Source organism: Martes martes (assembly GCF_963455335.1).
Source record: "Martes martes genome assembly, chromosome: X".
Lineage (NCBI taxonomy): Eukaryota > Metazoa > Chordata > Mammalia > Carnivora > Mustelidae > Martes > Martes martes.
In genome coordinates this window covers 44,610,660-44,633,344 of record NC_137897.1, presented here as the reverse complement: position 1 = coordinate 44,633,344, position 22,685 = coordinate 44,610,660, and the positions used below count along the sequence as shown (strand labels likewise).

Below are 22,685 nucleotides of genomic sequence, written 5' to 3'. Positions count from 1 at the left end.
GATATGTCTCCAAAGGCAAAGGAAACAAAAGCGAAAATGAACTTTTGGGACTTCCTCAAGATCAAAAGCTTCTGCACAACAAAGGAAACAGTCAACAAAACAAAGAGGCAACCCACAGAATGGGAGATGATATTCACAAATGACAGTACAGACTAAAGGTTGATATCCAGGATCTACAAAGAACTTCTTAAACTCAACACGCACAAAACAGATAATCATGTCAAAAAATGGGCAGAAGACATGAACAGACACTTCTCCAATGAAGACATACAAATGGCTACCAGACACATGAAAAAATGTTCATCATCACTCGCCATTAGGGAGATTCAAATTAAAACCACATTGAGGTACCACCTTACACCAGTTAGAATGGCCAAAATTAGCAAGACAGGAAAAAACGTGTGTTGGAGAGAATGTGGAGAAAGGGGAACCCTCTTACAGTGTTGGTGGGAATGCAAATTGGTGCAGCCACTTTGGAAAACAGTGTGGAGATTCCTTAAGAAATTAAAAATAGAGCTTCCCTATGACCCTGCAATTGCACTACTGGGTATTTATCCCAAAGATACAGATGTAGTGAAAAGAAGGGCCATCTGTACCCCAATGTTTAGAGCAGCAATGGCCATGGTCGCCAAACTGTGGAAAGAACCAAGATGCCCTTCATTGGACGAATGGATAAGGAAGATGTGGTCCATATACACTATGGAATATTATGCCTCCATCAGAAAGGATGAATACCCAACTTTTGTATCCACATGGATGGGACTAGAAGAGATTATGTTGAGTGAAATAAGTCAAGCAGAGAGAGTCAAGTGTCATATGGTCTCACCTATTTGCAGAGCATAACAAATAACATGGAGGACATGGGGAGATGGAGAGGAGAAGGGAGTTGAGGGAAATTGGAAGGGGAGATGAACCATGAGAGACTATGGACTATGAAAAACAATCTGAGGGTTTTGAAGGAGCGGGGGGTGGGAGGTCAGGGGAACCAGGTGGTGGGTATTATAGAGGGCACGTATTGCATGGAGCACTGGGTGTGGTGCATAAACAATGAATTCTGTTACACTGAAAAGAAATAAGGAAAAAAAAGAAAAATAAAAAAAAAAGAAGACAACCAGATGGCCAACAGACACATGAAACAGTGCTCCACATCACTCAGTATCAGGGAAATACAAATCAAAACCACAATGAGATACCACCTCACACCAGTCAGAATGGCTAAAATTAACAAGTCAGGAAATGACAGATGCTGGCGAGGATGCGGAGAAAGGGGAACCCCCCTACACTGTTGGTGGGAATTCAAGCTGGTGCAACCACTCTGGAAAACAGCATGGAGGTTCCTCAAAAAGTTGAAAATAGAGCTACCTTATGACCCAGCAATTGCACTGCTGGGTATTTACCATAAAGATACAAACGTAGTGATCCTAAGGGGCACGTGCACCCAAATGTTTATAGCAGCAATGTCCACAATAGCCAAATTATGGAAAGAACCTAGATGTCCATCAACAGATGAATGGATAAAGAAGAAGTGGGATATATATACAATGTAATACTATGCAGCCATCAAAAGAAATGAAATCTTCCCATTTGCGACGACATGGATGGAACTAGAGGTTATTATGCTCAGCGAAATAAGTCAATCAGAGAAAGACAATTATCATATGATCTCCCTGATATGAGGAAGTTGAGAGGTAGGGGGGTAGGAAAAGAATAAATGAAACAAGATGGGATCAAGATGGAAACAAACCATAACAGACTCTTAATGTCACAAAACAAACTGAGGGTTGCTGGGGGTGGGGTGGTAAGGAGAGGGTGTTGGGGTTATGGACATTGGGAAAGGTATGTGCTATGGTGAGTGCTGTGAAGTGTGTAAACCTGGCGATTCACAGACCTGTACCCCTGGGGCTAATAATACATTATATTTTAATTTAAAAAATTAAAAATTTAAAAAAAAACACTACCTGAACACAAACTAAGAAACAGGGACTTGCATGTATTCAGTCTTTGAAAAAAAAATTGTTTGGGAAAGTCACTAAATAAATGGACTATATAGCCTTAAAAATATAAAATAAAATAAATAACAAATCCAGGGATTGGGAGAGAATCTAATTTACAGAATTAACATTTATTATATTTAAATGTACACTTTTCAAATAAAAATCACAATGTACACAAAGAAACAAAAAGTATGTCTCATTCAAAGGAACGGAATTGACACAAACCATCTCTAAAGAAGTACAGGCATCAGAGTTATTAGCCGTATACTTTAAAGATTGCATTTATTTATTTGTCAGAGAGAGAGAGAGAGCACACAAGCAGGAGGAGTGGCAGACAGAGAGGGAAGCAGGGTCCCCCCTAAGCAAGGAGCCCAATGTAGGACTTGACCCCAGGATCTTGGGATCATAACCTGAGCCAAGGACAGACACTTAACTGACTGGGCCACCCAGGCATCCCTAGCCAAATGCTTTATAACAACTGTCTTAAATGTGTTTAGAGAACCAAAGAACAACTACAGGAAATCAAGAAAAGTATATATGAGTAAAAATGAGAATATCAACAAAAAGAATGTATAAACAGAAAACAGAAATTTTGGAGCCAAATGTATACTAACTAAAATGAAAAAATTCGCTAGAGTTATTAAGCAGCAGATCCAAGCAGGCAGAAGAATCAGTGAACTTGAAGATAGGACAATTGAAATTATTGAGTCTGAAAAGCAGAAAGGAAAAAGAATAAAAAGGTGAACAAATTTTACAGGACCCATAGTACACGATTAATCTGATTTACATAGACATAGGAATCTGAGAAGAAGAGAGAACGAAAGAATATTTAACGGAATGATGACCAAAAACTTCCCAAACTTCAGGAAAGACATGAATCTATGAATTCAAGAAGGTCTAACTCCAATAGGACCCATCCAAAGATATCAACACCAAAACACATTATAATCAAATTGTTGAAAAACAAAAACAGAATCTTGAAAGCAGTAAGACTAGTCACATAGAATGAATTCTCAAAAGATTAACACTGATTTCTCAACAAGAACCCATGGAGACCAAAACAAGTAATACATTAATTCAGCAATTCACATGATATAAAATCAGTGCTGAGAAGGCAGTTGCATTTCTATACACTAATAATGAAACAGAAGAAAGAGAAATCACGGAATTGATCCCATTTATAATTATACCAAAACCCATAAGATACCTAGGAAAAAAACCTAACCAAAGAGGTAAAGGAGCTATACTCTGAAAACTATAGAACACTTACGGAAGAAAGTGAGGAAGACACACAAAAATAGGAAAGCATTCCATGCTTTTGGATTAGAAGAAAAAATATTTTTAAAATCTCTATGCTACCCAAAGCAATCTATACATTCCATGCAAACCCATCAAAATACCATCAGTATTTTTCACAGAGGTAGAATAAGCAATCTTAAAATTTGATGGATTCAGAAAAGACCCCAAATAGCCAAAGGAATGTTGAAAAAGAAAACCAAAGCTGGAGGCATCACAATTCTGGGATTCAAGGTCTATTACAAAGCTATAATCAAGACAGTAAGGTACTGGCACAAAAACAGACACATAGATCAATGGAACAGAATAGAGAACCCAGAAATGGATCCTCAACTCTATGGTCAACTAATCTTTGACAAAGCAGTAAAAAATATACAACAGAAAAGTCTTTTCAACAAATGGTGTTGGGAAAATTGGACAGCCACATGCAAAAGAATGCAATTGGACCACTTTCTTAGACCATACACAAAAATAAATTCAAAATGGATGAAAGACCTCAATGTGAGACAGGAATCCACCAAAATGCTAGAGAAGAACACAGGCAGCAACCTCTTTGGCCTCAGCTGCAGCAACTTCTTGCTAGGCACATCTCCAAAGGCAAAAGAAACAAAAGCAAAAATGAATTATTGGGACCTCATCAATGAATCCTGGAACACTGAAAAATAAAATTTAAAAAAAAAGATAAAATTCTTCTGCACAGCAAAGGAAACCATCAACCAAACTAAAAGGCAACCTAAGTAATGGGAAAAGATACTTGCAAATGATAAATCATATAAGGGGCTAGTATCCAAAACCTATAAAGAACTTATTGAACTCAATATTCAAAAAACAAAAAGTCCAGTCAAGAAATGGGCAGAAGACATGAACAGACATCTCCTCAAAGAAGACATACAAATGGCCAACAGACACGTGAAAAAACTACTCACCATCACTGGCATCAAGGAAATATAAATCAAAACCGCAATGAGATACCACCGCACACCCATCAGAATGGCTAAAATTAACAGCACAGGAAACAACAGATGTTGGCGAGGATATGGAGAAAGGGGAACATTCTTACACTGCTGGTAGGAATGCAAATGGTGCAGCCACTGTGGAAAAGAGTATGGAGGTCCCTCAAAAAGTAAAAAAGACCCTATGACCCAGCAATTGCACTTCTAGGTATTTACTCAAAAGATACAGAAATTGTGATTCGAAGGGGCACATGCACTCCAATGTTTATAACAGCAATGTCCACAATAGCCAAACTATGGAATCAGTCCAGACATCCATTGGCAGATAAATGGATAACGTCGTGGTATATATAGACAAACAATGGAGTACTACTCAGCTATCAAAAGGAATGAAATCATGCCATTTGGAAGGACATGGATGGAACTAGAGGGTACTCTTCTAAGTGAAATAAGTCAGTCAGAGAAACACAAATACCTATGATTTCACTCATATGTAGAATTTAAAAAACAAAACAAATGAACATAGGGTAATGGAAAGAAAAATAAAATGGAATGAAAACAGAGAGGGAGGCAAACCAAAAGTGACAATGAACTCTAGGAAACAAACTGAGGGTTGCTGGAGGGGAGGTAACTGGGTGATGGACATTAAGGAGATGCAATGAGCACTAGGTGTTATATGAAACTGATGAATCACTAAATTCTACCCCTGAAACTAGTAATAATGTGTGTGTGTGTGTATATATATATATATATATATATATATATATATATATATAACTAAATTGAATTTAAATTTAAAAACTTAAAAGAGGCAAAGAAGAACAATATATATTGATTAAAAAATAAATTTATCAAGAAGATATAATAAGAGGGAGTCTGGGAAGGTAGCAGAGGAGGATGACCCTAAGCTCACCACACCTAGATAAAAGCCACATCAGTGCAACTAACACAGAAAATGACCCAAAGCCTGGCTGAATAGATTCTTCATGGTTAATCATAGAGAAGAGGTCACATTGAAAATGGTAGGAAGGGCAGAGTCCCAGTTGGGAACCAAACTACAGGCGAGATTAACCACGAATGAGAGGGACACCACAAGCATGGAGAAGGGAGAATTACAGACCCCACACCAGGAACCCTACACATGGTGGACCTGCACGGGGAAGATGAGTCCCCATAACATTTGTCATTGAAAACTAGAGGACTTTAACACCATGATTTTTACAGTTAGTGGAGCATAACACCAGGAACATTAAATATTATCAAGTTTGACCTTGGGAGAGCCAGAGGACAATATGGAACTGAGTGTCCCAACCCAAAGAGATGGGATAACATTCATCCCCACCAAGACACAGCATAGAAGCAGAAGGTTGAAAAGCACCTGGGGCACATGAGAATGATATTTATTAATATCATAATGTGCACTAGAGGGGCAGGGATCTTTAGGAAATCTCTCCAAAAACAAAAGACCTAGAGGGTATCATTTCTCCTCCTCCCCTCAGCTTAGATACCGGAACACCTATGGTACACACCACAAACATTTTCAATAAAGCTTGCTAATATAGCACACCTTGCTCCCGTGTTTTCCTGCTGAATCTCCCCCATCCAACCCACCCCACTCAACAGGAGTCCCTCAAAAGTCCCTCAAAAGCTTCATTCTGCAAGCATCCCCAACCGTGATCAGTACAATTGTAATTTCACTCTTGCCCCTGGAGGAAAGGAAGATAACCACACATACGTTCACCTGCAGCCCCAGCAGTGAGCTAGGGGAAGACATCTGATCTGACTCCTGACCCCACCCAGCAAATAAAACCTCACAGAACCAACACGAGGAGAGAGCCCTATAATTCAGGGTTACCACAGCACTGATAGACTGGAGGCAGATATCAGGTCTGACCACAGCCCCTCCCCAACCAACGAAATCATCTCAGGGGACAACACGGGAAAATGACCCTGCAGTTCAACCTAAATGCAATCCTAATAAATGGGTTGAGGGCAGGCATCTGGTGTGACCCAACTACAAGTCCAAGGTGGCCTTAGACTGGGCCCTTAACTGCACAAGGACCAAAGCCTGCTCACAACACTCAAAAACCATGTCAGGCAACTAAACTGAAGGGAAACATGGTTCAAACACAACAGCAGGACACATAAAACTTATATAAGAGATACCCAAAATGCTTTTTCTGCATTAGTTGAAAGGACCATGTGGTTCTTCTCTCTTATTGATTTGTTCTATCACATTGATTGATTTGAGAATGTTGAACCACTCTTGCATCCCAGGGATAAAACCCACCTGGTCATGGTGAATAATCTTTTTAATGTACTGTTGGATCCTATTAGCTAGGATCTTGTCGAGAATCTTGGCATCCATATTCATCAGGGATATGGTCTGAAATTCTCCTTTTTGATGGGGTCTTTGCCTGGTTTGGGGACCAGGGTAATGCTGGCTTCGTAGAAAGAGTACAGAAGTTTTCCTTCTGTTTGTTTTTTTTTTTTTTTAAACAGCTTTGGGAGAATAGGTATTATTTCTTCTTTGAATGTTTCAAAGGAAACAATCAAACATCTGAATCCATCAGATCCTGGACTCTTGTTTTTTGGGAGGTTTTTGATCACTTCTTCAATCTTGTTACTAGATATTGGTCTATTCGGGTTGTCAATTTCTTCCTGTTTCAGTCTTGGAAGTTTATAGGTTCCCAGGAATGCATCCATTTCTTCTAGGTTGCTTAACTTATTGGCATAAAACTGTTGATAATAATTTCTGATGATTGTTTCTATTTCCTTGGTGTTGGTGGTGATCTCTCCCCTTTCATTCATAATTTTATTAATTTGGGTCCTCTCTCTTTTCTTTTGGATTAGTTTGGCCTGTGGTTTATTGATCTTATTCTTTCAAAGAACCAGCTTCTAGTTTCGTTGATGTGTTCTACTGTTTTAGTTTCTAGTTTCTAACTCATTGATCTTGATTATTTCTGATCTTGATTATTTCCCTTCTTGTGCGTGGGGTTAGCTAAATTTGCTATTGATTTTTCAGTCCTTTAAGGTGTAAAGAGAGTTGTTGTATTCGGGATATTTCAATTTTTTTGAGCGAGGCTTGGATGGCTATGTATTTCCCCCTTAGGACCGCCCTTGCTGTATCCCATAGGTTTTGGACCAACGTATCTTCATTCTCCTTGGTTTCCATGAATTGTTTAAGTTCTTTGATTTCCTGGTTGATCCAAACATTCTTGAGCAGGATGGTCTTTAGCTTCCAAGTGTTTGAATTCCTTCCAAACTTTCTCTTGTGGTTGAGTTCTAGTTTCAAAGCATTGTGGTCTGAGAACATACAGAGAATAATCTCAATATTTTGGTATCAGTTGAGCCCTGATTTGTGACCCAGTATGTGGTCTATTCTGGAGAAAGTTCCATGTGTACTTGAGAAGAAGGAGTATTCTGCTGTTTTAGGGTGGAATGTTCTGCATATATGTATGAGGTACATCTGGTCCAATGTGTCATTCGAAGCTCTGTTTCTTTATTGATTTTCTGCTTCGGTGATCTATTACTGAGAGTGGCATGTTAAGATCCCCCACAACTGATGTATTCATATCAATATGACTCTTTATTTTGATTAACAGTTAGCTTATGTAGTTGGCTGCTCCCATATTGGGGGCATATTTACAATTGTTAGATCTTCCTGGGGGATAGTCCCTTTAAGAATGATATAGTGCTATGATCTCCCTGATACGAGGAAGTGGAGATGCAATGTGGGGGGGTTGGGGGGGTATGAAAAGAAAAAATGAAAGAAGATGGGATTGGGAGGGAGACAAACCATAGAAGACTCAATCTCAAAAAACAGACTGAGGGTTGCTGGGGGGAGAGGGGACAGGAGAGGGTGGTGGGGATATGGACATTGGGGACATGTGCTATGATGAGTGCTGTGAAATGTGTAAACCTGGCGATTCACAGACCTGTACCCCTGGGGATAAAAATACATTGTATGCTTATTTAAATAAATATATTAATTAATTTTTAAAAAAAGAATGATGTAGTGCCCTCCTGTATCTCTGACTACAGTCTTTAGCTTAAAATCCTTTTTTAAAAGTCTTTATTTATGTATTTGACAGACAGAGATCACAAGTAGGCAGAGAGGCAGGTAGAGAGAGAGGAAGAGAAGCAGGCTCCGTGCCGAGCAGAGAGCTGGATGCGGGGCTTAATCCCAGGACCCTGGGATCATGACCTGAGCCGAAGGCAGAGGCTTTAACCCACTGAGCCACCCAGATGCCCCTTTACCTTAAAATCTAATTTATCCGATACGAGAATTGCTACCCCAGCTTTCTTTTGAGGCCCATTGGCATGAAAGATGATTCTCCATCCCTTCACTTTCAGTCTGGATGTATCTTTGGGTTCCAAATGTGTCTCTTATAGACAGCATATGGACAGATCCTCCTGTTTTATCCAATCTGCAACCGTGCACCATTCACCACTATTGTTCAACATTGTACTAGAAGTCCTAGCAACGGCAATCAGACAATAAAAAGAAATAAAAGGTATTCAAATTGGCAAAGAAGTCAAACTCTATCTCTTTGCAGATGACATGATACTTTATATGGAAAACCCAAAATACTCCACCCCCAAACTACTAGAACTCATACAGCAATTCAGTAGTGTGGCAGGATACAAAATCAATGCACAGAAATCAGTTGCTTTCTTATACACTAACAATGAAAGTATAGAAAGGGAAATTAGAGAATCGATTCCATTTACTATGGCACCAAGAACCATAAGATACCTGGGAATAAACCTAACCAAAGAGATAAAGGATCTGTACTCGAGGAACTACAGAACACTTATGAAAAGAAGTTGAAGAGGACACAAAAAGATGGAAAAGTATTCCATAGTCCTGGATCAGAAGAATAAACATTGTTAAAATGTCTATACTGCCCAGAGCAATCTACACTTTCAATGCTATCCTGATCAAATTCCACCGGCATTCTTCAAAGTGGTGGAACAAACAATCCTAAAATTTGTATGGAACCAGAAAAGACCCTGAATTGCTAAGGAAGTGTTGAAAAAGAAAAACAAAACTGGGGGCATCACATTGCCTGATTTCAAGCTTCACAACAAAGCTGTGATCTTGACCAAGACAGCATGGTACTGCTACAAAAACAGACACATAGAGCAGTGGAACAGAGTAGAGAGTCCAGATTTGGACCCTCAACTCTACGGTCAAATAATCTTCGACAAAGAAGGAAAAAATATACAGTAGAAAAAAGACACTCTCTTCAATAAATGGTGCTGGAAAAATTGGACAGCTATGTATAGAAGAATGAAACTAGACCATTCTCTTACACCATACACAAAGATAAACTCAAAAAGGGTAAAAGACCTCAACGTGAGGCAGGAATCTATTGAAATCCTAGAGAAGAACATAGGCAGTAACCTCTCTGACATTGGCCACAGCAACTTCTTTCAAGATATGTCTCCAAAGGCAAAGGAAACAAAAGCAAAAATGGGACTTCATCAAGATCAAAAGCTTCTTCACAGCAAAGGAAACACTCAACAAAACAAAGAGGCAACCCACGGAATGGGAGAAGATATTCGCAAATGGCGCTACAGACTAAAGGCTGATATTCAAGATCTATAAAAAACTCCTCAAACTCAACACCCAAAAACCAAATAATCACGTCAAAAAATGGGCAGAAGACATGAACAGACACTTCTCCAATGAAGACATACAAATGGCTATCTGACACATGAAAAAATGTTCATTAGCCATCAGGGAAATTCAAATCAAAACCACATTGAGATACCACCTTACCCCAGTTAGAATCACAAAAATTAACAAGACAGTAAACAACGTGTGTTGGGAGAGGATGTGGAGTAAGGGGAACCCTCTTACACTGTTGGTGGGAATGCAAGTTGGTGCAGCCACTTTGGAAAAGTATGGAGGTTCCTTAAGAAATTAAAAATAGAGCTACCCTATGACCCTGCAATTGCACTACTGGGTATTTACAAAGATACAGATGTAATGAGAAGAAGGGCCATCTGTACCCCAATGTTCATAGCAGCAATGGCCACAATTGCCAAACTGTGGAAAGAGCCAAGATACCCTTCAACAGATGAGTGGATAAAGAGGATATGGTTCATATATACAATGGAGTATTATGCCTCCATCAGAAAGGATGAATACCCTACTTTTGTATCAACATGGATGGGACTGGAGATTATGCTGAGTGAAATAAGTCAAGCAGAGAAAGTCAGTTATCATAGGGTTTCACTTGTGGAGCATAAGGAATAGCATGGAGGACATCAGGAGCAGGAAAGGAAAAGTGGATTGGAGGAAATAGGAGGGGGAGATGAACCATGAGAGACTGTGGACTCTAAGAAACAAACTAAGGGTTTTGGAGGGGTGAGGGGTGGGGGCATGGGTGAGCCTGGTGGTGGGTATTAAGGAGGACACGTATTGCATGGAGCACTGGGTGTGGTGCATAATCAGTGAATCTGGGAACACTGAAAAAATAAATTTAAAAAATTCAAAAAATAAGAAAACTATACCATCATAAACAGGGGAGGTGTGGCAATAGCAGTATAAGACAAGGGATTTAGTTGACAGTAAAATGAAATTAAATGCAAAAAAAAAAAAACTGAAAAAAGAGTGTATTTAAAGGGCTTGATAATGGATGCTGGCACACAGTAGGTGCTTAATCAATGTTATGGTGACAGTACAATGCAGAGGAAAGAATCTGCACGCAGCTTTTATCACATCTGGGTTCCAATCCTGGTACCAACATTTAATGTTTTGGTTATGTCCAAACAGCTTCCTGAGCCTGTTTGTCTTTCATATGGGGAGACTAATCCCTGGCAGAACTATATTTTTTTTAATTTTTTAAAGACTTTATTTATTTATTTGACAGAGAGAGAGATCACAAGTAGGCAGAGAGGGGTGGGGAGGAAGCAGGTTCCCCACTGAGCAGAGAGCCCGATGCGGGGCTCGATCCTAGGACCCTGAGATCATGATCTGAGCTGAAGGCAGAGGCTTAATCCACTGAGCCACCCAGGCACCCCCCTGGCAGAACTATATTGAGGGTTAAAGGAGCTAACAGGTTTTTGGGGTTTGGTGCAATTTGTGCTCAAGTAGTCTTAATTCTCTTCTTTGGCTGCCACAGAATGCAGGAGTGGGCTGGGCTTCCCTGCCAATCAGCCTGCAGCCAAGTGCTCCAGTCCATCATGTGGTTCTGCTTTTAGAATTTGAACAGGTGGAACACCTGGGTGGCTCAGATGGAAGCATCTGCTTTTAGCTCAGGTCATGATCTCAGGGTCCTGGGATAGAGTCCTGCATTGGGCTCCTTGCTCAACAGAGAACCTGCTTCTTCCTTTGCCTGCCGCTCCCCCTGCTTGTGCCTGTGCTTTCTCTCTCTGACAAATAAAATCTTCCAAAAAATTGAATAGGTAAATTAGCGGTGACATCATGAGGAAAGAGTAAGATGATGTGGACATTTGGAGTAGGGGGAGAAGAGTAAAGTGATCTAACAGCCACTCCCTTCAAATGTGCTCGGTTTCAGTTAGATTATGTCAGCTAATGCACCCCAATATAGAAGCTCCCTTGAGGATGTAGGCTGTGAATAAATGGTACCAGAACCCTTTTGAATCATGGAATTCAAACACTGGTCCTGGATGAGAAGTGGTCATGGAAGGGTGGGGCCCAGCCAGAGTGCTTCAGTTCAAGGGCTCCTCCAACCCAATGTGCCTAAAAATGCCCCACGGTATGATTTGCCCCTAACACATCTAGCCACCCTACCAACATACACCTTGTTTTTCTTTCATGCAAACACGGTAGCACTTACAATTCAACAACAAGCCAGGCTTGTGTTTTCTTCCCTTTATCGCTGCCCCAGGCCCTTTCAGAGACAAGGCTCATCACTATTCCCCCTACCATCACTGCCACCCAGGTGGGGACCTGCAACCTTGGTGGAAGATGCATAGCCTACAGCCCATCACAGGAATGTCTTGCCACTGAGATCTGTTGCAGACTGATAAAGAAATCATCACCCTGCCAGGGAACCCACCCCCCCACCCAGGTCTACTAGCAGCTTTGCCTCTAGTTGTACATTTAACTGTCCAAGACAGTTTTGTGAGAGTTACTCCTCCAACCAGACCAACCTACAGGATGAGGGACAAATCGTTAGCATCAGGGATCTGACGGTAATTTTATTTCTCTTATAGAACAGAGTAGGGGTTAAATAAAGGATATGGGGTTTGCTAGTCCAGTGACTCGGGACTCTTTTTTTCTTGGAACAATGAAAGGGACAGTGAGAAGGGGCATGGTGGATGAAGAGGTTTTTTTTTTTTTAATATGCAGGTACTTCAAGGAGAAGCACACCATTTCATCTGTATTCCCCCATCCCACTGGAACTGGTGCTTGGAGGGACAAAAGGGGGTGAGATTAGTCGATCAGTCATCAGTGTTGCCAGAGAGGTCGAGGACAGACATCATGGAATCAGACAACTTGCTGGCGAGTTTATCTGCAGATGGAGAAACACAGGCAGTCACTTGGTAGCTGGCTTGCCAACAGAACGCCCACAGGAGCAGGCCTAGAGCTACCCTGATCTATATCAAACTCCCAAACTGGCTCATTTACTCCCAACACTAAACAACAAAACAACTGGGTGGGGGGTGTTGGCAGCCAGCATGCAATCTCACAGGTAGACCCCATCTGCCTACCTGTGAAATGATCACCCCAATATAGCTTCTATCTCAGAGTGTCAGACTCACTGGTCTCCAAGTATTGTCATCCCTTCCTAGTATCCAAACAGCCATTTTCTTTTACTGCATTGAGCTTAGCCCTCTGTCATTACCCTCAAAGCTCTCATAGCAAAGGGGCAGCATGGAAGTAGGGACTTTAAGCCTGAATGCTCACCTCCCATCCTCCAGCCATACCCTGCTGTCCTTCACGGTTCCCCTCAGACACAACCTCCTCCAGGAAGCCTTCTCGGATCACCCCTACCCCACCACAATCCAGGTTAGGTTCACCAGGCTGTTAGGTTTCCTCACTCTGCTATCTGTGTCTGTAAATACTCTGTGTTGCCAATGTCTGTTTTCTTATTTCCTCCTCACTCTCTTATAATAAGACCAGGAGTTCAAGGGTAATTCGTCTCTGGATTTCCAGTACTCAGTGTGAAACCAGGCCAAGAGCAAAGAATTGGACTTCTGCGGTCAATCCTAGGTTCACATTTTGGCTCCATTAAATAGCAGTTGTTTTACCTTGAATATGTCATTTAATGTCTCTGGGCCTCAGTTTTCTCACATACCAAATGGGGATAAGACTTGCAATGAGTTAAAGATTAGTATAACATGAAGACCTAAATCAGCCAACCACATAAGAGACCACCATTAAAATGAAGGAGGAAGTTCTTTTGTGAACTGCCACTAAATGGAAACACGATGTGGCAAAACTGTATGTTCAGGTGACTAGTGTTTGCATAGAAACAGAGGACAAAAAATATAAAGAGATATTTGCCTGTGTACCTATCTCAGAAATGAGATAGAAGAAATGAACTGGTCACTCTGTGAAGAGGCCTAGATGACTGGGAGACTGGAAGGAGAGAAACATTTCGCTGTATATCCCTTTGTACCTTTTGAATTTTGAGTATATCACCTATGGATAAAGTAAATATTACAAAGAACCCGTAAGCTTCCTAACACAGAGAAAGCAGCTAAGAAATAAATGGTGGCTATTTGACACATAGACTAGGCCAATGGTTCTCCAAGTATGGTTCCCAGAAGAGCAAATCAGCATCAATCAGGAACCAGTTAGCAACACAAATTCTCGGGCCCAATGGCCAACATACTCAATCCGAAACTCTGTGGGGGGGGGGGGTGCTCAGAACTCTGTGTTTTAACAAGCCATCTAGGCAATTCTAATAATGAGTAAAGTCTGAGAACCACTATGCTAGTAGGTGAGTCCCCTAACCCATCCCTGCCCCTTAACTAGGGTTAGCCTGGCATTGGACACATTCAGGAGCTCCTAATTGGGCCCAAGTGGGCGCTTTTTGGAGCACGGGAAGGAGGAGTATGGTCAGGTGACCCCACCGGTACGCTTCTGCATCTTCTTCTTATTCTTCAGGGCAGAAGCAAGAGCCTGGCCCTGATGCAGGGGATCGGTCTCCATGATCCTCTGCAGCACTGGGCGGCGGTCCACAGGGCAGATGTCCACTGTGCTACTGTTCCTGGGGTAGTGATCCACATTGCGTTTCGCCCACCCCATCTGATGTCGGTTTGGATTGGTGCAATACCCAGTGAGATCTCCAATCTGGAGAGAGAGAGGACAACAGTTAGATCTGGGCCCCTAGAGTGTCGCCAAAGACTTCTGCAGAGGAGACAGGTTTGGTTAAGAATAGGAAGCCTAGAGCCACACAGAACTAAGCTCCAAGTCTGGCTCCATCACAAACTAGAAGGTGCTTAGTTAATTTCTCAGCTGTAGTTGGCTCATCTGTCAAATGGGGTAGACAATGGGTAGCTTACATGGCTTTTGCAAGAATAAAATAAAGAAGCAGAGTTACTTGATCAATGACAATTGGTATTATGATTCTTTTCTCAAGTGACCCTACAAAGTCTTACTCAATTTAAAAGTATTTTCCATTTTTCTCTCATTTGAGTAAATTTATTTACTTATTTATAATTTTATTGTTATGTTAGTCACCATACAGTACATCATTAGTTTTTGATGTAGTGTCCCATGATAACAAGTATTTTCTGATGCCTTTTCTGTGCCCAGCTCTATGTGGGGAATGTTGGAGAAATGAGTCAAATGCAGTCCCATTTTTGAGAAGCAACCAGTCTAAAGAGGATACAACCAACCAATACCACAAGCCAAGTTAGAGTTTGTTAAGTGCCCACCAGAAAGACACAGTGTAAGTGGCAGAGGTTTTGGGGAAGGTGGTGGTCAATATGCTTCTACTGATGGGAAGGTCATTCCTGACCATGAACAATGGAAAAGCACAGAACATAGCTGGGCATCCAAAAGGGTACCTGTCTGGCTGGAGTACATGTGGGTACATGTGGGTGGTAAAAGCAAACACTGACAGAAAGCTCACGGTGTGTAGTACACACAAATACATGTGTGTACACGTATATATGGACACATACACAAACTCATTTACTCCTGCAACAGTACTACGATAAACAAAGCACCTAAGGTCACACAGCTAGCAAACAGTGGAATAAATAAGAACCCTAGCAGTGAGGCTTATACTAATGTACGACTAATATACTAATGTATGACTACCCATTACACTATGGTGGGGAAAAGGCAAGGCTACCACACTATACAACTCTGGGGCTGCAGCAGCGGGCACCATTCACAATATGGCACACCTAAATGGTTATCTCTCAGAGTTGTACAAGGAAGTGGCCCTGCTCAGGTTCCCTGAACCTGAGTCTGGAACCTATAGCATAGAGCAGGGAACTACTCTAGGTCCCTAAGGAAAAACGGTATGCTCTGGGGCTTATGGGATCATTGAGAAATACTACCAGAAAGACTTAAGCACACAACTTTACACTGGTTTTCCTGTAAGCACCAGGGGAATCTTGAAAACTATATGAGAATGAGAATGGCATGTCACCACCACACTGCAGGCCTCATCATCTCGCACAGAATATAAGTGACAGTTTCCTTCCTACGCCCCCTGCCTCCACCCCAGTCCCTTTCTTTCCAACCTGGTTTTTACTGTGGCTGCCAGAGTGAAAGTTCTTTTTTTTTTTTTTTAGATTATTTATTTATTTATTTATTTATTTTTGAGAGACAGAGAGAGAGAGCAAGCATGAGTCTGGGGGGAGGGGGAGGAGGACAGAGGGAGAGGAAGCCTGATATAGAACGCGATCCCAGGACCCCAGGATCATGACCTGAGCCACAGGCAGATGCTTAACCGACTAAGCCACCCAGGGGCCCCCTGAGTGTGTGTTCTAGTACATGATGGCTGTGTCATTTCCTTGCTTAAGAAACCCTTCCAGATATTGTGGAACCATCGAAAATAAAGGATGGTTCTTCATTAATCATGGGGAACAATCTACAAGATGAATTTGTAAGTGAAATAAGCAAAGCGCAGAATACAACTAGCATGCTATTATTTGAATTAAAATAGATCTCTATATAAGTATACATGAATGTGCATAAAAGATAGAATAGCTATGAAAAAGACATTCAAGTCTGTGAATAGTGAGTGCCTCCAAGGAGGGGACAAGGTAGCTGGAAGACAGCTGCAGGAGAGAAAGTTACTTTTCACTGTATCCACTTTAGTATCCTTTAAATTTTATACCACCTACACATACTACCTAGTCAAAAAATAAATAAAAGGTATCTTTTTTTTTTTTTTTCAGGGAGCCCGATGCGGGGCTTGATCCCAGGACCCTGGGACCATGACCCAAGCCAAAGGCAGATGCTCAACAACTGAGCCACCCAGGCGCCAAAAGGTATCTTTTTTATAAAAAATATAAAATATGAAAAATATTTTAAATAAACAAAATGGGGAAAAAATAGAAAACCCTTTGACAGAAAAAAATAACCAATTGTCAGTGTTTTCCTAATACCCCTGGTTTAAGGTCTAACTCAAGGACTGCTATGATCTGATTCCAGATTCATCTCTCCTTGCCTCCACTCTCACTCCAACTACCCCATAGCACTAACGTTTCCCCAAAACACCACTCTCTCTCCTCTTTGGGCCTCAGCATAAGCACCATCTGAGCTTCTAGCCACAGGCCACTGCCTGACTCATCCAGAGAATTCCTCAGCCTCCAAGAAGTGGCACAAGGATCAAGGCCTTCAGGGAGACTTCCCTGACCCACAAGTAGTATAGGTTAGGGCCCTTGGATCCATGCTTTCCCAGCCTCTGCCCTCACCCCTAGTCTGTCTGTCTCCTGTAACAGTGCAGAGGTCTGTATGTGAAACCCATTAAACTGTGACCTCCTGAAGGGCAGAGACAGGGAGACTGGCAGAAGCAGCTGAAAAAGCCTCCAGGAATCATAAGCAGGCATACTGACTTGATCACAGAGATACTGGGGAGCCATGACAGGTGAGGTGACATGGCCAAATTGTGCAATTAGAAACCATGGCACATATGTTAAGGTGAGAAAGGGTTAGAAACTTAGACTAGGCATATAGAAATGGCAGGGACTATAAGAAGCTGATAGCTTCTCAACGGACATAGGAGGGAGAAGCCACAGGACTTGCTGACTGACCGTCTGGTATACTGGATGCTAGCTGGAGGGAAGAATCAGGGGTACCCAGGTTTGCAACTTGAACAACTGAGTGGCTGAATAGGGATACCTGTTTTCTAGGCTGGAGCCAGGATGGAAAAGCTACTTGAGAGAGCATGCCTCCTCCTTGGACCTGCCATTGCCTGGTAAAGGATGCACACACCTGATGCCCACGGGGCCCACAGGGAGTGAATGAATGACCCACATTCCCCACCCTTACAGGCATACCCTGTGGAAGCCAGGCAGAAGGGACCAACCACTCCCCAGAGCCCTGGGTAGAGGAGAGGGTTACCATGAAGAAAGGGGATGGGTACCTTGTACACAGTGGTTTTATTTTCCATGGCATTTGCTATTTTCATCATCGGAGAATGGAGCCACTTAATCTCCATTTCAAGCGGATCCATGTCACCCAACAGTTCATCTGCTTCTCCAGTGGCCAAGCCTTTAACACAACCAACACCACTGTCAGAGCCCAATTCCTCCCTGCTGCCAGCCCTCCTGCCGGCCCCCCCACCAACCCGTTCAGGCCTCAGTAGAAAGGATATGTGGACACTGCCCAAGGGATTTGGGAGAGAATGCTCTTTCATTCCTGATGGGAGGCCACATGACAAAGGATTAAAGACATGGGTCTTGCAGTAGGGCATTCGCCTGCTGGGAGCTGGTCTTGGAGCCTTAGCTTCCTCATCAAGAAAATGAGAATACCACAAGCCTATGACATGGGGCTGCTGTCACAGCAGAGGATACCTGAAACGCACTGGCCTGAGACACTGCTCAGTAAATGGCAACCACTGGGTTTCCTTCCCAGGACGAGGCCTCTCTCCCCTTCCCTCTGGCCCCTTGCCTGGAGCTGGCCTCCACTGCAAACCATTAATGTACACACTGCCCTGGGCCCATGCTACCCTCCCCCCTACTTCTAAACTTTGCCCCCATCCCCTTCCTCTAATTCCTACTCACTCTTCAAGATCCAACACTAGGGCCAACTCCCCTAGGAAACTCTCACCATTAACCTCTCCCTCTCCTCAATTTTCCAGACCTCTATCTTTTGCCAAAGCATGTTCTCAGTGATGGAGCCCCTCTTGCCCTCACATGCAGCCAGGGTCAAGCATCATCATAGGAACATGCACTCTAATTCATCCCAACTACCCACGTGGTAGAAGAGAGAAGTAAAATTCAGAAAGAGAATGGACTTGCCAGAAACCACCTAGGGAATAAAGTCTGAAGCAGGCAAGTCCTCTTGTCCTCATCTGTAATCTAAGGACACTAGAAGGCCCTGAGAAGGAAAGCTAGTGGCCCTCAAGAGAAACAGAGAAACAAGAAGCCAGGCCAGCCAGGGCTACTTCCAATGCCCGAGTGTCTACAGACAGGCCCAGAGAGCACAGGGCACCTTTCTGAGGTGAGGCAGAGAAGGAAGGAGAAGTCATAAGACAAAGTCGCAGATGGTAGTACCTGAAGAGAACAAATTTCCTATAGGAGTTTCTCAAAGCCACATCTCTGTACCCCAGCAAATGATCACCATAATAACAACTAATATTCACCAAACACGTACTCAAAGCCAGCACTGCTGTGTTTCTACATATTAAATTAGTCTTCATGACCATCTTACTGGGTGAGTGCTACTGTCTCCATTTTATAGATGATGCCATTGAGACTTGGAGAAATGAAGTAATGTATGCAGCATCACAGAGCTAACAGGAAACAAAACTTGAATTTAACTCCAGGCAGTCCATTCTTTTAACCACTTAGCTACTCCAGGCTGGGACAGTCTTAGACTACAGGGCAGAAGAGTTGCTTTAAATGCTACCTCTGCCTGCCACTGACCATGCACCATTCAGGAAATATCAGCTTTCTGTGACTCCAGTGCCTCCCCACCAATGGGGGTGAGAACAAAACTCTAGGAATAGACATGCAGTACCTGAGACAAAGCTTAGGGCAGCGAAGGGGTTTTGGAGAGTGTTTTGTCCACTCCAGGTCCCAAGAGATGGGGAAAGGACCCTCATATTTCCTGAGCACCTCACTGTGTACACAGTACTTTGCAGACTTTCCTTCCTATCTACCAAGAGTCCACAACCACCCGCATGGCCCAGGTTAGAATTCTCCACCTTGTGGAAGAAAACATTAAGCTTAGAGTTGGTTAAATAACTTTCCCAAAGCCAGAGTAGGGCCATAGCAGGGTAAGATCAAACATGGGATTTGTTGCTGGGTCTATGTGCCTCCCACCTAGGGCAAGACAAAGTACCAAGCAGGCCAGTCCACCCGCCCCTACTTACATTCCATGGTGTCTTCATTGGCCTGCTCAGTGTCCTCAATGTCAAAGACTTCAGTCATCTCCTTAATGATCTCAGCACTGAGATGGGCAGGCAGAGTGTGAGTGGCAGGTGGGAGTGTATAGAAGCTGATCTTCCCGCTGCATTGGGAGACAGGAGGAAACGGCGATGTCATTAAGAGAACAAATGACTAATCAAAGCGAGGATGAGTTCCCAAGTCATAAACAATGAAGAACAAGGAAAACCCACAGTAGCTTCCGAACAGTAAGAAGCTGACTTGCTGAATAGTCACTGGCCACAAATTCCAAATGGGGACATGATCTGGAGCCTCGGCCTTCCCCTGCCCTAGGAAACATGATGTCAGGCTGCCCCACCACCGCAATAAACACAGATGCACCCTCTCCCACTTTGTGGAACCTGACTCTCGGCAGGTCCACCCTCACCCCTAGCCTTCTCCTCACCTCACCCAGTCAGCCAAAACAGCTTTGGCTGCCTGCTCCTGACTGTATATGCCTCCCTTCTTCTTCTTCCCCAAGCGGTGAGCCACCGCAGTCAGAAAGTGCTCGGTGGTCTGGAATCCAGAGATGCCATAATAGTTGGAAATCTGGTGAAAAGAGAATGAAAAAAAACCATGAGGAAAAATGAAGGGCGCTTGGAGCTGAGCAAGGCACAAGCAAGAGTCTTCTGTACCTCCTCCAGGTTACAGCGTTGGAGGATGGTCTCCACAGGGGTCACAGGGTCTATCAACTTCTGCACATGGACACAGTTGCGCAGGATGGTGCCCACCTCTGAGTTCGGTCCTGGGACAATGCCTGGGGCATCCAGCAGCCTGATGAACTTGTCCAGATAGACCTCCTGCATGAATCTAGGACAGGAAAGAGGAGCTAAGAGAGACTGCAAGGCACTCATGAGCTGGGATGTATCTGGTATCCCCTAGGCCCCAGGCACACAGCTGGGAGAAGGGCGAGGGACAGACAGCACGCTGATGAAGATGGAGATGTGGGGCTGGGGGCTCTGGGGCCTACAGACCTGGGACTAATTCTCCTCTAGTCCCTGCCACTGGTGACTGAGCTGCAGGACAGTGAGCAAGCTCCTGATTCTCTGAGCCTCCACTGCCTCATCCAGAAAGTGGAGTTGCTTACCTATAGCCCCATCTTGCATGGCTGCTAAGAGACTTCAAGGAGCTGAGGAGGAAGCACCCAGCTCACTGCCTGGCCCACACCTAGGGTATACCAGGTCATTGAGGACTATTAGTGAGACTCCCGTGCCCAGGGAAGAATCAGAGGCTGGGCCAAGATAAGGAGAAGGGCAGGGGCTGAAGACACGATAAACGGGGGAACAGTATAGTGGAGGAGCTGTGGAGCGGGGGAGCAGGGAGGTGCTTACTTGGTGACGCCAGGAACGGCTCCCACGCTGCATGCACGGCTGCGCTTCAGGCTATTGATGAGGCTGCTCTTCCCAACATTAGGAAGACCTACAAAGGAACAGCAGATGACTCAGGCCAGGAAGGGCCCTCAGGAGCATTTGGGCCAGCCTGTATGTGGGCAGCCCAGGCAGGGACAATGACCAAGCTATGGGGGATCCAAAAACAGAGACTGGCCTCCTGTCTTCCATCCCAGGCCCTGACCAAGCCCCAGCATGGCCTACCTACCCCTTTCCTCCATTTGTAAGCATACTGGGTAGACAGGTCCCTCTCTCAATAATGACACTCACCTCCCATTTACAACCAGCCTGGGAAAGGTGCTCAACGCAAGGCCTCTGTAACACGATCCAACAGAAGGCAGACATGAGGAAATGTCTGCGGAACAGAGAACCATCTGTCCTGATGTAAAATTCACCCGGTGGGGAGTGGGAGAGCCCTCTCCAGATGTCAGTCTCTCTGAACCACTGTCTGCCCGTGGTGCATGTTTTCTGTCCAAGCATCTGTGAGTACCTCCAGGCCTGTGGATGTCTGTGTGCCACCCCCTCACCAAGTCTCTTGTTCTCACCGTTCTCCTTCTCTGTATGCCAGAATTTATGCACATAACGCTCTTTTTAAGATTTTATTTGAGAGAGCAAGAGAGAGAGCACTAGCATGGGGGCGGGGGGACAGAGGCAGAGGAAGAAAAAACTCCCCACTGAGCAGGGAGCCTGACATGGGGCTGGATCCCAGAACCCTGGGATCATGACCTGAGCTGAAGGCAGATGCTTAACTGACTGAGGCACCCAGGCGCCCCCACAGACAACTCTCTTATGGATGTGCCTGTGTGTGTACCCCCCATGCGTGGAAGTCTCTGCACATCAATGTGTATATGTGTGTGTGTGTGTGTGTGTGCGCGCGCGCACACGTGTGTACACATGCACGTGCATATCTCTTGGTTGTTCTCATTCTAAATATTACTCTTTTTTCTATGTTTACTTTCTCCCGCTCAGTCTTTTTCTCTATCATGTATTTCTTTCTCTGTGTAGCTCTATCTAAGCACCTTATTCTACTGGTTTTTCTCTTTGTCTCTCATTCTGGCCGTTGACCTTTCTGATTCTCCCCACCCCATCAATTCTGCCTGCCCCTCTTTTTATTTTTTGCTTTTTTTAATTTAAATTCAATTAATTAACATATAAGGTATTATTAGTTTCAGAAGTGGAGGTCAGTGATTCATCATTCCTATATAATATCCGGTGCTCATTACATCCCGTGCCCTCCTTAATGCCCATCACCAGTACTCCATCCCCCCTACCCCTCTCCCCTCCAGCAAATCTGTTTGTCTCCTATGATTAAGAGTCTCTTATGGTTTGTCTCCCTCTCTTACTCGTCTTGTTTTATTTTTTTCCTCTCTTCCCCTATGATCCCCTATTTTGTTTGTTAAATTCCACATATCAGTGAGATCATATGATAATTGTCTTTCTCTGATTGACTTATTTCACTTAGCATAATAGCTTCTAGTTCCATCCACATCATTGTAAATGGCAAGATTTCATTT

The 22,685-nt window shown here is 43.4% G+C and overlaps 1 protein-coding gene across 5 annotated transcripts in view; it reads right to left on the bottom strand.

Moving 5' to 3' along the window:
• Window positions 1-12,401: 12,401 nt before the first annotated feature.
• The window catches only part of GNL3L (G protein nucleolar 3 like), a 57,921-nt gene continuing 47,637 nt past the window's right edge, over window positions 12,402-22,685 (bottom strand). For all 5 annotated transcript variants that reach the window (XM_080831173.1, XM_080831176.1, XM_080831174.1 and 2 more), the window contains 7 exons: window positions 21,115-21,202; window positions 20,419-20,593; window positions 20,190-20,332; window positions 19,732-19,868; window positions 17,779-17,906; window positions 14,303-14,522; window positions 12,402-12,735 (listed from right to left, as the gene is read on the bottom strand). In XM_080831173.1, the coding sequence (XP_080687299.1) occupies window positions 12,665-12,735; window positions 14,303-14,522; window positions 17,779-17,906; window positions 19,732-19,868; window positions 20,190-20,332; window positions 20,419-20,593; window positions 21,115-21,202 (962 nt within the window). In that variant the 3' untranslated portion in view covers window positions 12,402-12,664. The remainder of the gene's footprint in view (window positions 12,736-14,302; window positions 14,523-17,778; window positions 17,907-19,731; window positions 19,869-20,189; window positions 20,333-20,418; window positions 20,594-21,114; window positions 21,203-22,685) is intronic.